The sequence below is a fragment of the Vitis vinifera genome, chromosome 12 (assembly GCF_030704535.1).
Source record: "Vitis vinifera cultivar Pinot Noir 40024 chromosome 12, ASM3070453v1".
NCBI lineage: Eukaryota > Viridiplantae > Streptophyta > Magnoliopsida > Vitales > Vitaceae > Vitis > Vitis vinifera.
The window spans coordinates 4687186-4704004 of NC_081816.1; the positions used below are offsets into that span (position 1 = coordinate 4687186).

Sequence of the window (16819 nt, forward strand, 5' to 3'; positions counted from 1 at the left end):
TAATATATATTATTTTAAACTCATTTTTTTTTCTATATAAAAATTAACTGATTTAAAAATATATAAATTTTTTAATTAATTTTAATTTTATATATATATATATATATATCTTTTTTCATATTTTTCATAGTAAAATAAAGATAAAAAAATAATTTTTCTTAACATATTTTTTGTTCTCTTAATACTTTTCTGAATATTTTTTTCTTTCCTCTCTTGGAACCAAACAATACTTAGAAGAAGAGAAACTCAGATGGGGACAAGGATTTGAATCCCACCTCAAGCTCGAAGATGACTTAGGCCATACCCCATACACCATGGAAAATTTGAAAAATGGAGGCATTCCCAACTCTCAGCTAACAGCATCACCTCCTCAAAGCCCCGGTCACCATTGCCCCACCCCATCAGCACCACACCAAACCTCCATTAATTGATCTAGTGTTCCAAACAAAATCATACGCAAAGGACCCATGTTGCTAAGTTCAAGCGATTTTGAGAAAAATATAATTTCATTTATGTTGCAAAGTATAAAGCAAACCTGAACTTGATTAAGTTCAAGATCATTTCATTCTGTCTGCAAAGAAGGATTCTCAATGTATGTAGTGTATCGATACAACCAACATGAGTTCAATGGAACAGTCAACTGTGACGACTGTTTTGATCCAATACCACATCAATCAGTAAGCAAAACTAAAAAGTTTGAGACTAGAGGGGTTTTTGATAAATCAACCTATTGACTTAATGTGACTTAATAACTTAAAAATGATTTTGGTAAATCAGCTTAATGACTTAATATGACTCAATGATTTAAGCACAGTAACTTAAAGTCACTTTAAGTCATTAAACATTAAATTCTACCAAAAACCCTCTAAGAAAAAAGAGGGGCCTACCATATCTGAAGCATACAATGATGTGTTGCTAGTCTGCGATGTCATCCTCATAACTTGGTCCTTGACTTGGTTACCATGCAAACCAAAGGGAGACCTGTAAGAAAGAACGGAACTTGTTAACGTTTAGGGGAAGATGGTTACTTAAATGACAACACTATAGCACTTCAAATCTATTATGATTTTCTTTTTTTCTTTTTTTTAAATGTTAATCAACTGAAACTGGATTTGCATGTTTTCTGCAGTTCATGGGATATGTGTGTAACAAAATAACAACCACCACCACTATCACAAATCTGAATAGGATGTAGTTGTTTGTTCATGAGGACCATGACTACCATTTCATCTATAAATCTATGAATGGTTCAGATTGAAATAACCTGGTACCTAAAAAATGCATCCTCCTGCTGCTGACAATGTGATTCTTGGTTAGTTGTTAACAGATGTCAGTGTTGTGTCTCTGCTTACGAGAGATGGACCTGCCCATGCGAAGGCGTCGAGCTGTGAGAGCTTCTAATAGAACTGCTAAGGCATCTTCCACTGCTTCTGCTTGCTTATCCAATCCATATGAGCCAAACTCTGGAATAAGTTGGAGCTCAGAGAGGAGGCCAATGGCTGCTGCTGCTGTACAGGTACGATCCCAAGATGGTTGGGGCCTGCTCTCAGAGCACAAGAAATTGTTAGTACCCAGTACCAACTAAAAACACTGTTGAGGGGATCTAAGACACAAAAGAATAGTTAATTAATACTTATTTTAAAACACAATTAATTAATTATTTCATAATTAATAGTTAGAAACACACAAACAAACATGTAATGAAGGAGCCCATGCAAGAGACCTGACAGTTGTTTTTACATCTCACCGAAGCTTATGCATTGCAGAGGCACCCATGGCCAGAGATATGCAAGGAAGGTCCTCCTCTCCCCAAGCTAACTTTGCTTGTTCCTGCACAAAAACAACATATGCACGAGTCAAACTCAAAGTCAGAATGTGTGACAAACAAACGAAAAAGAATAAAATAAAAGATAATAACAAATAAAAGTAAGAATTAGAAAATGATACAAAGCACAAGCCCTAAACCGTGATCTTCTAAGGCACAAGCCCTAAACCTCTTGAGGTGTGAATCTCAATGGCATTTGTATCAACTGTTATTGCAACAAAAATTTTACTTTCTATTTTCAAAAAAGCCAGCTGCTATGGGAAAGAAACAAAATAAATAAAGAAGTAAGAGATATTCCCAAGCTGGCATGCAAGGTCCCGACATAACTGTTTCGTTATGACATTAGATAGGCTTTCTAGTGAACCACTCAGGAGTAGAGATCAGTGGTCAATGGCTAAATATGTGTGGCATGACAGGAGTCAACATCACATGACGAAAGGCATGAAAATAACATTTGTTCTTGAGGTTGAAATATCTTGATTTCAAAATGCAATAGTTGAACAAGAGAACAGGAACTAAGCAATTCTAGTGCTACCTTCAAACGCCTGAACATTGCTGCGGAGTTGTTCCATGTGCCATCAATTAAAATAAAGTTCAGAATTTTTTCTCTGTTTGTCTGTGCAGTAGAATCAACATGAAATTACCACCTTGAACTGAAAGAAGAAATATAACATTTCAAATTAAGATACCTAAAGCTACATGGACAAAGAAACAAAATCCAATAACAAATTATGCTCTCTATTATGCAAGAGAATGGTTACTCTCTTTCCATTATTTTATCAATCATAATAGCCCAAGGATATCTCATGGCTTGCTGCCACTCACCCATCCACACTGGGCACCCCCATGCTGCTCCCCCTGAATACACACAGAAAACAAACCTTTTATACCTCACTATAACTCTAACATGAGCATGATTTGGTTTTCCTTCTTTCTAACTACAAAGATGCTTCAATTAATCAAATTGTCTCCGAATTGCCAACGACCCACCAACAAAGGGGCCAACTTCAATGAATAAAGTTGTAAACCAATTCCGGATGACCTAACTTCATTGCTACTTTGAGAAAATCAACTTTTAAAAAGCCATGCTTCTGACATTAGGATGTTGAGATGGACATAAAGCAACACCAAAAAGGATGGAATCATATGTCAACTCCACTGACATAAAACTATTATGTCCAGGGGTCTCAAATGTGCAAAGAAGAATAGGAGACCAAGCAATAAGAATTGTTTCAATGGAAGGTAACAAAAGATGTGGGTCAAGACTGTGCAACATGTTATGAAGACTGAAAACATAAAATCTTGCTCAAGATATAGCAGATTGGTCTAATAAGATTTGTATAGCTGACTCCAAATATTGTTGTAATAATGTTTTCAAGCTGAATATCATGATAAGTTTCAATGTTTAAAGGAATAATAGTAAAATAAGACAGTCAAAAATCAACTCATCATGTTAATTTTCATGGCATGCAGTTTGTCAAGACAAGTTCAATAGGTTATTAAGTCCTGATCTTTTCTTTTTTTGATAGATGTTTATGTCCTGATCTTTTTCAAAACACATATACAAGATTAAACCACTCATTCACAATATTATCAGACAAAATACAAGGGCAACTTTGCAGCAATTACTTGTGAATTGTAAAGAGAGATTCAGAATGTCCTGTGAACCAAGATTCATAAAGTATTAATATCTTAAAATATTATGTACCGTTGTCGATGAGCATTCTAGACCTCCCAAAGATTCTTGAGCAAAGATATCCTGAACTGATTTTGTTGGCGCATTCTTATTCGGATAAAGGCACCAAACATTGCTTTTCCCTGAAATTGACACAGAAAAAGCAAGTGGAAGTCATTCATTACCAAAGTTTAAGCCTTGTTTGGGGTATCATCTAACTTCTCCATTTAGTAGTAGATTATAAGTAAAAGTTATTACAACTGTGGTGCGATTGAATTTTATGTTGGAGAATTATATTTTTTAAATGTTTTTGATTAAAGATAAGGATAATTATTAACATTTTCAAATTTTAATTAAAATAAAATATGTTTGCCAAATTGCATTTGAGAAAAAGCATGGACCTCCTTGCTTCTCTAAAATGCAGATAAATCATGTTGGGAAGTGCGGGGCTTATGGTTGAGAGTTCTTTTAGCATTTGAGAGTTATCCCAAACAGGGCTTTAAGTTCTAAGAGACCATATATCACATTTCACATATAAAGTTATCAAATCTAAGTGCTCAGAACAGGGAAAACAGCTTGAACATGTCATCTTAACTAAATAATTAATGCTAATAATTAAATTCCAACAGGCAATTCTTACATAAAAAATTTTCCTTGTTGCTATGGCCCAATATACAGCATATCCCTTCCCACAATGAAAGAATACTGTCTTTAGCCAAATTCTAACATACTGATCAAAATCCCATACTTGACTTCTTTTATTCTTAAATGAGTATTGGATCTTGAAAGATGATAACTTTTGTAAATTATCAGCAAGCTGATGTTACTTAATGTAGTTTGCGAACTTCTAAGTTCTCAGAAGGAGGAAGTGGCAAGGAATACAACCAAAAAAGAAGAGCGTTTGTGCTCCTAATTGTTAGAGCTGACTTGTAGCCATGTGCAGAACTTTTAGACAAGCCAAACATATTATCTAAAAAGGGAAAGGGAACCCAATTCTTTCACAACTCTAAGTGTGATCCCAAGTGTAATTATATATCAAAACGATTATAAATTTTAGCTTTCTACAGTTCTACATCATTTTGTATGATTAATTGAGTTATGCAGGCATGCATTTAGCATGTACCATCTATCTATACATGACCATGTTAAAAGGGCTGAAGATAATGGGATTTGCCCATCATGTTCTAGCTTAGAAATAGCCAATATGTTTTCTTTTCTTGGGGGGTATACTAGCAATTTGTAATTGCCTGTTAGTAACTCCATGCTGCACCTCCATGGGATGGGGAACAGAAGTGGGAGATTGACAGGGAAGTTTTTGGCAGTCAAGACAAAAAGAAAGAAGCTGGTTTGACACTAATTAAAATAATTCGATATTCTTCCATGGAATAGATGGCACTTAGCAGTAGCCCAAATGATTTAGCAGCTTCAACCCCCTAGTGTGAAAAGATAACCAACAAGGGAGAGAATCTAATAAAACATATCAAACGGTTGGTTGACCAACTATCAATTAATTGTGCTTTAGCTTAAAGAATAATTAACAGAAAATATTCTCCTTTTTTGCACAAAAGCATGCAATTTGTGGCAATTGATTTTTGCTTTTTTCGGCGTACAATGGGTGATGTACTCTTCAATCAGGGGGTTTCTCTTAAGCTGGCATGGATTTTTTGTTGGAAAAAAAAAAGCTTGGAAGGTTGCGCTCTGTTATGTGTGTTCTGGACCATATGGAGGGAGAGAAATAGGAGAGCCTTCGATAACTATGAAAGCTTGGACTAAACAATTAAAAGTTCTTTCTTGAACCCTTTTTGAGATTGGTTAAGATTGTATATTGGGGACAGTTCTTTGTCATTGTCAGAATTTTTGGACTGGGTAGGCTCTTTGTAAGGCGCAATTGCTGGTTTTTGTGTCCCCGCACCTTTTTTTGGTCTTTTGGTTGCTTTGTGTACATCATGTAAACTCTTTCTTCTCTTTAATACAATTACACTCAACCCAAAAAAAAAAAGTAACAGAAAACTTAATCTTGAAACACCTATATGAAGATTGGAAAAACGATAAGAAACAGGTGGAATGCTCAAATCAAGGAAAAGATTGTAGAAACCCTCTTTGTACTCCTTCCTTCCCAAGCACGGCATAGCAAAAATCAGATGCCGTGACCTATAATGGTTTAGTATCATACTTTCTAATCAGAGAAAAGGTCCCACTCTAAAAGATTCATTGGCAAATTGTCTGGAGTTGAGCCCAATCATAAAATATATACTCCTTTTTTTATAGGAAAAGAAACTTCTAATTTATTTTAAATAAAAAGAGTTGTAAAACTCTAACAAGTGTTAGCAGAGCCACTAGTTTAAACTGGTCAAACATCTAGAATTACAACATGCAAGACATGACTATTTTTATGGAGCCAGTATTTTCACTTTGAGCATTGACAATTGACATGTCAAAGAAAAGCATATAACTAAACGAGTTGAAACCTGCAAGTGCAAATGTATTCCACATGATCTCTTCATGTTCAGCAATGCCAAAGAGGCACAAAGTTGCAGCTTTAACACCAAACACTTGCCACAGCAACTTTCCAGTATTGTTCTGCCGTAGAAAATCCTGCACAATGTTGAATATTAGTTGAGTAATCTTTTCAAAGACATTCATGGATCAGGAGACAAGAATGACTAATTAATATGTATACCTTTGGATGCATATACAACCAGAACCGTATGCCATGCCATAGAACGCAAGGAATCACTTTAGAACACATACAATCTTCCAGAGCAAGCCAGCACTGCAAAATGATATAAATCCTATGAAAAAGTTAGAAAAACAATAATAATGATCGATTAAAACCATTCAATGGCACATTCTGCTCTTCTGCATTACATAAACTTATCTTTTTTATCAACAAACCCCCCCATGAAACATTAATATATTCTACGAAGGCACTAAATACCTTCTGACAAAGGTAACCCCTACTTCCAAGCAAGCGGCATGCTATTTGTCGAGCTGAAAAGAATTGGAGCTTTTTCTCAGAATCACCTAAAGCCTGATAAGTTGCTCTGTGCTTTTTATCCTCTTGAATCTTGAAATCTCCCTGAAAATAGATACTTAAAAATAAAGAAATATGCAGCCAAGGGAGCCATGCCCATGCAAACTAGGATAAAGAAACCACACAATGAGAATAAATCACAATATGAACCACAACGAAAATGAAACTGTTGCAATAAAAAAAAAAAACGATTAGAAGAAGAAAACATCTAATTCAGCAAAGGAGAACAAATTAGCAGAAGCAGAGAAATATTCTAGGAGAACATTTGGTTAGCATTTCGGAAGTACTTTTTCTTACTTTTTAAAGCAAAGCAGGTGTTTTTGCATCGGTTTTAGCTCTTAAAAGCAAGTAGAGTGCTTAAAAAATGCTAAAAATGAGTGCAAGATTGCATGTGGGTTTGTAGGATTGGAGCTCCTTTTACATCCTACATGCACCCAAATGGCATCATGGAACTGAATTCCTTCTTGATGCACATTGCCTATGGCACAAGCATCAAAATGTATGTCCACATGGAATTGAACTCCTTTTACATGTAGGCGCATGAGCACATTCATTTGCCTGTATGGAATTTTAATTCCTAAATAGATTTAGCCAACATTGAATTCATCCCATTTGGCACTTAACAGATACATTTTGGGAAGGAATTCTCCAAGTGCACCTCATTAGAAGACCCCTCAAATCATAAAAAAGCATCACAGATTAAATCCTATTCTCCACATATTTCCTTCAGCATCTCCATGGCTTGGTTTATGGGTTTATGACACTGGTGAAACCCCACTTAAATACCACCATTATCTTTGTTCTCAATTCGATAGCCTAGAAAACGGAGGGGGAAAGAAGGAAAAGAAAATCATATCTGCAATCTCATCTTTCATGCTGCTTTCGAATCACTTCAACTTATCCAAATAGGCATATTATGCTTAGCTAACTGCAGTATGTTCATTTCAAGGTTCCCAAACAATAAAAATTCAAAGCTCTAACTTTTTTTTTTCCTCTTACCCTTCTATAGAGATTAAAAGAAACATAAGACTATAAATTTCTAGATAAAATAAAAACAAACAAATGGTGAACCAAAAAACCTGGAAATTGAGATGGTTTGATCCTATACCTGCAGTTTACCACCAACCCCACCAAAACTCATCTGGGCATTGAAGTCTTTCTCCAAATACTTCAATTCATGAACAATCTCAGCAACCCTTTCAGGTAACGGAGACTCTGTTCCCCAACCCTGCCATTCCTGCAACGCAATGGCAGTTCCACCACCATTATCTTCTCTGAGCCTTTCCCTTGGAGGGGAAAGAGAGCCAGATCTCGAGAAGGTGCTTTGTGGGCTTCTGGTTCGTGCCTCCATCTGGGTTTTGCTGCGTAATGGCGGAGATTGAGAGGGTTTGAAGTTGCAGGCGAAGACCCTAGCTGTAGAAAGCATGGTGGTTTTGTCGTTGAAGCCGTCGCTTTAGCATTTCCACATGGGTCTGTACAAGGTAAATACATGGGTTGGGTCATTGAGCTGTTGGGCCCTTCTTGGGTTGCCCCATTATTTTGTGATGTGGCGGATATTTTTTGTCTTTTTTGTTTTTTTTTCTAAAAACACAAATAAATTCTATATAAGAATAGAACTCTTTTACACAAACTAAAAATTTATTTCATATCTTTAAAGTTTACTTTAAAATTTGATGTGGTAAATTTTTTTTTATATTTCAATTTTTTTTAAATATACTTTTCTTTATAAGGATATATTACTTTTACATTAAAATTTTAATTTTAAAAGTTTTTTAAAAAAAAGGTATCCAAAGGGAAAAATATTTATTTATTATTGAAAAAAATTAGAAATTGTATATAAATGAAATTTGATCCCGAAATACAATGGTGTGGTTTCTAGTCATGTAGATATTATTCATTTTAGGTCTAATGACCCTTTACGACTTTAAAATATGTCTACACATTTAAGAAGAGGTCACATATATATAATGTTAGAGACTTTTTCTTCTATCTAATGTATAATATCACTTATCCCCTTGTAGATACAACATTCTAGTTGTGTCCCATGAAATTGTAGTGCCAAAAAAGTAGTCACTCCTTGCAACTCAATAAACTTCCACATTGTGGTTGGGAATCGGTTCTAATATTATTTGTATTGATTTTCAACCAATTATGTAAATATTACCTACTATAAGTCCTCATAGCTTAGAGCTCATCTATAATGTTAATAGGAACTCATACATATACATCTTTAAAAAAACTTCTCTTATTCAATGTAAAATATCACAATCACCTTCCATACACACACAACATCCTCATTCTCGTGGTATTGTAGAACAAAATAAATAGACACCTCTTACAAGGTCAAACAAACTCTTACATCAAAGTGAGAATTAATTTTAATGCTATTTGTAATGACTTACTTACAACCATTAAAACACATTTTAAAGTTGAGAGGACCCTTTGACCCAAAGTAAACAATATTTACACAATTGAGAGTGAATTATTACAAATGGTATTAAAATCATTCATCGACCTTGATGTAAAAGTTTGTTTGGCTCTGCAAGGGATGTCTGTTTGTGTTAGCTCTACAATCTTATGAAACACAACAAGGACATTTTTGTATGCATGAATGGGTGGTTGTGATATCCCACATTAGATTCGGAAAAACACTTTTGATACTATATATGCATAAACTTCTCTGAATTGTGTAAATGCATTTTAAAGCTATGAGCGCCCCTTGGGCTTAGAGTAGATAATATTTACACGATTGAGAGGATTGTTATACGTCCAGTCTCATGTAGACACAATGTTCTTGTTGTGTCCCTTGAAATTACAAGACTAAATAGACAAATATCCCTTGCACGATGATATAAAGCTCAAGTATGTGACCTCATATCCACTACATGCAAACTCCTTGTGAACTAGTATTTTTAATTTAAGAAATTGTTTGTTATCATTCTCTGAAAATTACTTTTCTAGTATTTGAGTTACAAATCTTCATATTATGTGATTAACTAAAATATCTTAACCCACCAAGAGTATATGCCAAATTCCAATTAAAGAATAACTATGACTTTAGTTTCCTTGATCATAAGTCCGTTAGATCATTTGAGATGACATGTTGTTTCAATCTCATGAGATATCATAATGTCTTTTATTGAGAATAAATGTTAACACCAAGTCTTTTATTGAGAATAAATGTTACCACCCATCTCCAACAACACTGACTTAATCTTTAGGAAACATATGATCACCTTAGGGTTTCATTAATAAGTCAAAGTCTCATGTTAACTTCAATACAAACTCAATGTCATTTTAAGGTTTAAAGGTTGAGAGTTTTTGTAGTATAACAGGGTAGTGAATCATGATCACTCAATAGTTAATATTACGATTCGCCATAAGTCTTATCAAATATGTAACTATACATACTAGTACACTTACTATGTGAAAAAAAAACATCTCAATAATCAAAACAAGTCATCTATCCAATTAGGAGGTAGTGTATTATAGTTTTTTATGGATTGCCTAAATCCGTGAACTGATTGTGAATTACTTATCATCTTGCAAAGAATCTTTATTCGTATCTTCTTAGTAACTCTTCATGTATTCAAGTCACGTACGACGCAAGTCATAAAAGTGTATATACTCAAAACATAAAAATTTTAAAGTGTTAAAAATATTAAAAACGCTTATTAGAATTACTACCAAACGCACTTTTAATGCAAACAAGGATAGATAAAGGAAGTCAAAATCATAATAAATAAATTTATTAATGAAATTAAAATTTGTTATATCATGTCATGTTTTTTAGAACTCTATCTTGACATTTTTTAACTATATAGATGTGTTTTAAAGTTGTGATGATCATTTGGCTAAAAACAAACAATATTTATATGGTTAAGAACATGTTGTTAAAAATGGTATTAGTTGATACCTAATCTAAGTGTGAGAATTTATTTGTCCTTTTAAATAATATTTATTTATTTGACCTTACAATTCTATAATTCTATGAGACACAAATATCATGTTTATATAAGGAATGATAGTGATATTCCATAACCAATAAAGGAAAAAGTTTTTAGCAATATATTTATATATTTGTGTTCTTATTAATTGCATAGATATATTTTAAAGTCATAAAAATATTTACATAAGAGGGATTGCATACTAAAACTTGGTTAGTTGGCACCCGACACCACTCCCAATTTTTAAGGAGCTTAAACATAAAATTTAAATGTAAAATATCATATAAAACAAGAAAAGAAACCAAACAAAAAATAACGGTCTATTTGGTAATATTTTCAACAACAATTATAAAAACATATGCTTTTAAGAATCATTTTTAAATTATTTTTATAAACAAAATTACGTTTAAAAATTCAAATATAAAAAATAATTCTTTTGGCTTATTTATTTTATGTGAGAATTATATAATATAAAAGTTTTTAAACTATTTTCTATATGTATAATTATTTATCAGAAAATTGTATTCAAAAGAAAAAAGAAAAAAGAAATACTTCAATTTTATTCTCAAAAATACATTTTTAGAAAAAAAAATTTTAAAAACTATTTTTGAGTGAAAATTTTATCCATATTTGTAGACCCCCTGGAGGCAGAGATTTTTTTTTTTATTTGGATTTATTTTATTTCTTTTCCTTTTCCTACCTTTTTCCCGGGGCTCGACATGATGGTCAGGAGCTGGTTTTTGGGGCAGAGAGGGGACTCAAGTGGGCGGCTCTCGGGGGGGCAGATTGGATGGGATACGGCTGGCTTGCTGAGGAAGACAGGAACAGAAGAAAAACAGAGGAGAAAATAAGAAAAAAAAAGAGGAGAGGGGGGGTTTTTTTCTTTCGGGAGGCAGCCGTTGAAGGAGAGGAGTTTGTGCTGTGGAGGCGTGAGAGGCATCACTTTGAATCTGGTGCGTTTTCATTTCTGAAAATCCCACTTCATTCTATTTTAATCTAACGAATATCTATTTGTGATTTGCTATGGACGTTCAAGGGCCACAGGTTTGCTTTGGTTGAATGTGATTTTCTGCTTCTATATGCTCTGTTTATTCCCTTCTAATAATCTTGTTTTCCCCTCTGTAAATGGTGAGTTTCTTCTTTGGGTTTAGATTTGATGAATGATAGTTATATTGAAGCCTTCCTCTTTGTCCCACCAGTTCGAAGCCCGTTTATCACTCATGATACATGGTTTTGGCTAAATACTTCTTTCCTCTTGTCATTCTTGCTCTGTTTTCCTTCTTCACTCTTTATCCTCTGTTTTTTCTATTTCTTTTAGTACAAATATTTTTGTTTAAGTTTGGCTGTCCGGGTTGGGTGTTTTGAGGGACTCCGAAAGTTTGGAGAGGAATTTATTAAAGAACCCATGAGGAAAACTGCTGGCTTATCAAACAAATTGGACCCGACAGAATTTTCTTACTTAAAAGGTGTTTATGCTGGTCCAAATCCAACATCACCGAAGGTAGAATCTTCTGAATGCTTTGGAAAACAAGTTGAATCATCATCGGCGAGAGTGGCAGTGGCAGCCTCTAGTTTCGGTGGTCAAAAGTCAGATAAAAAGGAACATTCTGAAGAGTATTGTGCATTACTTGAGACATTCAAACTCACAGAAACGTCCTTTGCAATCTCAGCTTGTTGATGATAATGTTAAATCAGATGTTTTGGAATATGAAGTAAAAGTTTGTGATATATGTGGGGATGCTGGTCTGGAGGAACTGCTTTCTACTTACACCCAGTGCAATGAGGGGGGCAGAGTACATTTATTGCATGCGCATAAAGCTGGAGAAAGTTCCTGGACAGGGTTAGACGTGTGAAGAATGCATGGCTGTGCGTGGCTGCGCCATGCTCACTCCCCATACCCACACTCCATAACTACATCATCTCATCACCCAAAACTCCATACCCACGTTCCTAATCCTCATTTTTTTTTTACCACCTTTTCTCTCTCTTTTTTTCAAGCCCCATACCCATTTTCTGAGTGTATTTCAAAATCATTCCTTCCATCGATTCACGGCCATGGGTGTCTACATTAAATCCATTTTTCCTTACATCTTACTGCCTTCCCATGCCATCTTAATGCTTCACCTCGCCACATCACCAATTCCATGCAAGCTAAATCACCTTTTCCCATACCCATTTTCTCATTAAACCTCTCTACTCATTCCACCAATCCATTACATGTTTCCGCCCATGTACGGCTGTCCAAAACTCCTTAGATTCATCCACTCATGCTCGTGAGAACATGCAAATCTGGTCATCTCTTTCACACCCATACCCAATACACCTTCCATACCCATTTCTATTATCATCATTCTCTTTCTACATCACCATGCACCGGGCTGTGGAAAGCATCCCCCGAAGCATATGGCAAACCCAACCTCGTTCGCGCCCGGAGCATCTTGCAATCTGGGCCTGTCAACTTGTGCTCATGGGACTCCTTGAAGGATGCCGTGTTGGTGGAAGCCCACTTGATGAGAGTTCTTTTTTTTAGATAGGAGTAAACTAGTGTGGGTTGATATTTGAGGTTATATATGTTTAAAGGGTGAATGGAGCCCCACCAAGCCATCTTGTAATCATTTGAACAACCAGCCCCACTGCACAAGAATCCATGCATGGGCATTCTTGGGTCCGCCACTCCAACAACCACTCCCATTTTACCTTTATACCCATTCATCTACTTATTTATTAAGTTATTTCACGCAATTTCTTCATTTTGGTGCTAAAAGTTTAATCTTCTATTATTATTATTATTATTTCTTCTTTTTTTTACCCTTAAATTTAAATTCCTAATCCTTAAAATTCTCATAATCGCATTAATTTATTTAATTATTGGTATTTTATTTATTTATTTTAAAACTCCATTTTAAATCAATTCTTTAAAACTTCCGATTTCCGAATTAAATTCATAATCCCAAAAATTTTCACGTTCACATTAATTTATTTAATCATTAATATTTTATTTATTCATTTTAAGATTTCACTTTAAACAATTCTTTAAAATTTCTGACTTCCGATTTTAATTTCTAATTCCGAAAATTCCGATATTCACATTAATCCATTTAACTATTATTATTTTAGTTATTTATTTTGAAATTCCATTTTAAACAATTCTTCAAAATTCCAATTTCTGAACTTAATTTCCGATTTCCAAAATTCTAATTTCTTTCATTTTAGTTATTTATTTTGAAATTCCATTTTAAACAATTCTTCAAAATTCCAATTTCTGAACTTAATTTCCGATTTCCAAAATTCTAATTTCTTTCAAATTTAATATCCAAAATTCCAATTCTTAAATTTAATTCTCAAGACTCTAGTCTTCAAATAATTTTCGAGACTTCAATTTCCAAATAAATCTCAAAAATCCAATTTTCTCTCGAACAGTTTTAATTCCACTCCAATTTTTAAATAATGTTCTATTTCTTTTAATTTTTACACAAGCAAGAATGATGAATCTTCATAATTCCGAAATAATGGGATTCGTGAGATTAATTCATGCAATATAAATCGGGCTTTGGTGGGGCCCAACATATGTGATTTCCTTATGACTGACTGATTGATTGATTTATTTATTTTGTTTGATTTATTCTGATCCTTGACATGCGCATAATTTTATCTATTCGTGATTCACTAATCCTGTTTCATGCTAGCGCATTCGTGACTGGAGGACCAGGTACGTATCCACTCATATTTTGTTCATTCCTTATACATGTTTTGATTCCCATATGTGCATGATCATTTCGAATATTCATTGATTTTCTCATTGATTGCCACGTCAGTTTCACTGTATTAGTAGAGACCCGACTTTAGGGGCTTAGAGGGGCGCTACGGTCTTTACCGTACCTTCCCGATGAGTAACCTGACCCCCGAACCCGATCCGGTTTTCACAGACCACCTTTTCCAAAACAAGGAGTCACACTTAGGGTTTTTCTTTCTTATTTTGTTTACCCTTTAAAAATAAAACAAAAATAAGTGGCGACTCCAAGTCATTTCTTTTTAATAAATAAAAATCATTTTTCAAATCAAAATCGAGTTTCACCATCGAGTGGGAAACGCATGAGCCGAAATGCGGGGTCCACAATATTATATTTAAAATTAAAGGAAGTGTATAGTTTCCAAACATACCCTTAAGGAGAGGGGTTTAAGAAATATATTTTGTTAGGTGATAGGCCGTGGAAGTGGCAAACCCAAAGTCATAGAAAGGGGGTAGGGTTCCAAGTTGACCATCAGATGGTGGCCCAAGCTTTAGGGTTCCCAACTCCCAAAGATTTGTCCACTGTTAATCTAGTTGGGAAGATCTTCATTTGACCATAAAAAAAGGTGTGCTGAAATTCAGATGCATCTAATCTTTGATTGCCACTACTAAAAAATGAACACCAACCTTTAATTTTGATTTAAAATCATAATTAGATGACAATGTGAATGATACTAACTTAACATTCCATTTGACATTTTAATATTTCTAGTCTTTTTAATATTTGAAAAACAATTTTTTTTTAAGTGTTGGAGATAATAAGGCTTTGTTTGATAACTATTTTTTAAAACAGTTTTGAAAAACAGTTTTTAAAAAACTATTTTTTGATGTTTAGTAAAATAAAAGTCTATATAAAAACTTAAAATGTTTTTAACATATTCTAACTATTTTAAAAATAATTTTTATACTAATATTTTATTTTTAATCATTCTACGTATTTGTATAATTATTTTTTAAAATATCCTTCAAAAAATAAGTTAATATAACAAAAAACAACTAAAAAATAATTTTATAAAACACATTATTTTATATTCTTAAGAACAAAAAATAACAAACAACAAATAATTTTAGTTACTAAACATTTTTTTTTCTAAAAATAAGAAATTTGTTTTAAAAAACAAATGGATGTTACAAACTCAAAAACTTTGGAGGAGCTTGTCCTAATATTTTATCTTTTAAATTCTTAATTTAAGGAGTTTAGAGTGAGTACTGTATAAGCTTGAAAGCTTAGTCAAAAGGGGAAAAAAAAAGTATAAAGATCATTTTTTATACTTGAATGACATGAAAAATTATTCAAAGAAAATTGAAAAATTTATAAATGCTTAAATAATTTCCTCTTTGTATTCTTAAAAATGGGAAGGGCGAGGGCAAGGGCTTGAGAGAAAAAGAAAAAGTGAAAAAATATATTATGAGGTATTAAACACACAATAATAATATATTATTATTATTATTATTATTATTATTTTGTTATTATAGTAGTTGTATTTATCTCATATAAGCATGCTAAACAAAATTTTTCAAGAATAATAACTAAATAAAAAAATTTATTCATTTTCTTATGTTTTAAAAAATAATAAAAAGAATATAAAATTTGTTTTATCTATATTTTGAATTAAAAATATTACATATTAATAAATATTTAAATATAAGGATAAAAATAAAAATTTGTAAAATTATTTAGAGTTTAATTTTTTTTTTTTGTTATTGGCTTTTTTTTTTTAAATTTCTATTTCTTTTGGAAAAACATTTTGGAATAAACTTTTCAATACAATTAGAATCCAATCTTAAAATACAATTAGATTAATGGAAAGTTTTTATTTTAAAATTATGATGTTTTTTATTTTGAATGTGGATGATGATGATATTCATATTTTTAAACTCTTTTTATATTCATCTTATTTTTCTTATAATTAAATAAAAAACAAATTTTTTAAAAAAATTTAAGGATTGTTTGACAATTATTTTTTAGAATAATTTTTTATTATTCAAAACAAAAGATCAAGAAAACACATTTGGTGATAAAAAAAATTGTTTTTTGTTTTTTTTGTTGTTTTTTAATAATTGTTTTAAAAATAATTATACAAATATATAAACTGATTAAAAACAAAATATTTGACATAAAAATTATTTTTAAAACATATTTAAAATATATTAAAAATATTTTAGGTTTTATCATATAATAGTTTTCAAAATCTGTTCTTATAAACTGTTTTTCGTTTTTGAAATAAGTTATCAAAGAAGGCATTGATATTCCCTCCATGAGCTTTTTCTGTGTAAAATCAAAAAGAGAAAAATATTCTCCATGAACTTTTCCATATATTCCATTTTTGCTCATTTCTATGGAATTAACATCTATCATTTAAGAGGTTTGTAGGACATTTTAAAAATTGAAATTTCCTAATATTTTGAAATATTTATTATAAAAATTCAATATTTGATAAATTTCTTGGAAAATTATTAAATTTATATTTGAAGGATAATAAATAAAAATATTTTAACAAAAATCAATCCCCATTTTCTTTTTAAATTTTGAATTTTTATTTTATTT

The 16819-nt window shown here is 32.4% G+C and overlaps 1 protein-coding gene across 4 annotated transcripts; it reads right to left on the bottom strand.

Annotated features, from left to right (window-relative positions):
- Positions 1-525: 525 nt before the first annotated feature.
- On the bottom strand, positions 526-8033 carry LOC100267683 (uncharacterized). Of its 4 annotated transcripts, none has more exons than XR_786942.3 (10): positions 7643-8007; positions 6439-6579; positions 6181-6273; positions 5969-6095; positions 3534-3643; positions 2651-2683; positions 2361-2441; positions 1748-1830; positions 1265-1540; positions 526-981 (listed from the first exon to the last, which is right to left on the bottom strand). XR_786942.3 is itself a non-coding variant. In XM_002273931.5 (10 exons), exons 1-9 carry the CDS (start codon positions 7958-7960, stop codon positions 1321-1323), a joined length of 1206 nt encoding a protein of 401 aa, XP_002273967.1. In that variant the 5' UTR covers positions 7961-8033; the 3' UTR covers positions 526-981; positions 1272-1320. The 4 variants fall into 4 exon arrangements, 2 of the variants coding, with proteins under 2 accessions (XP_002273967.1, XP_010656966.1); XM_002273931.5 differs by having other exon boundaries at positions 1272-1540; positions 7643-8033; XR_009467202.1 differs by lacking the exon at positions 2651-2683.
- Between the last annotated feature and the right edge of the window lie 8786 nt (positions 8034-16819).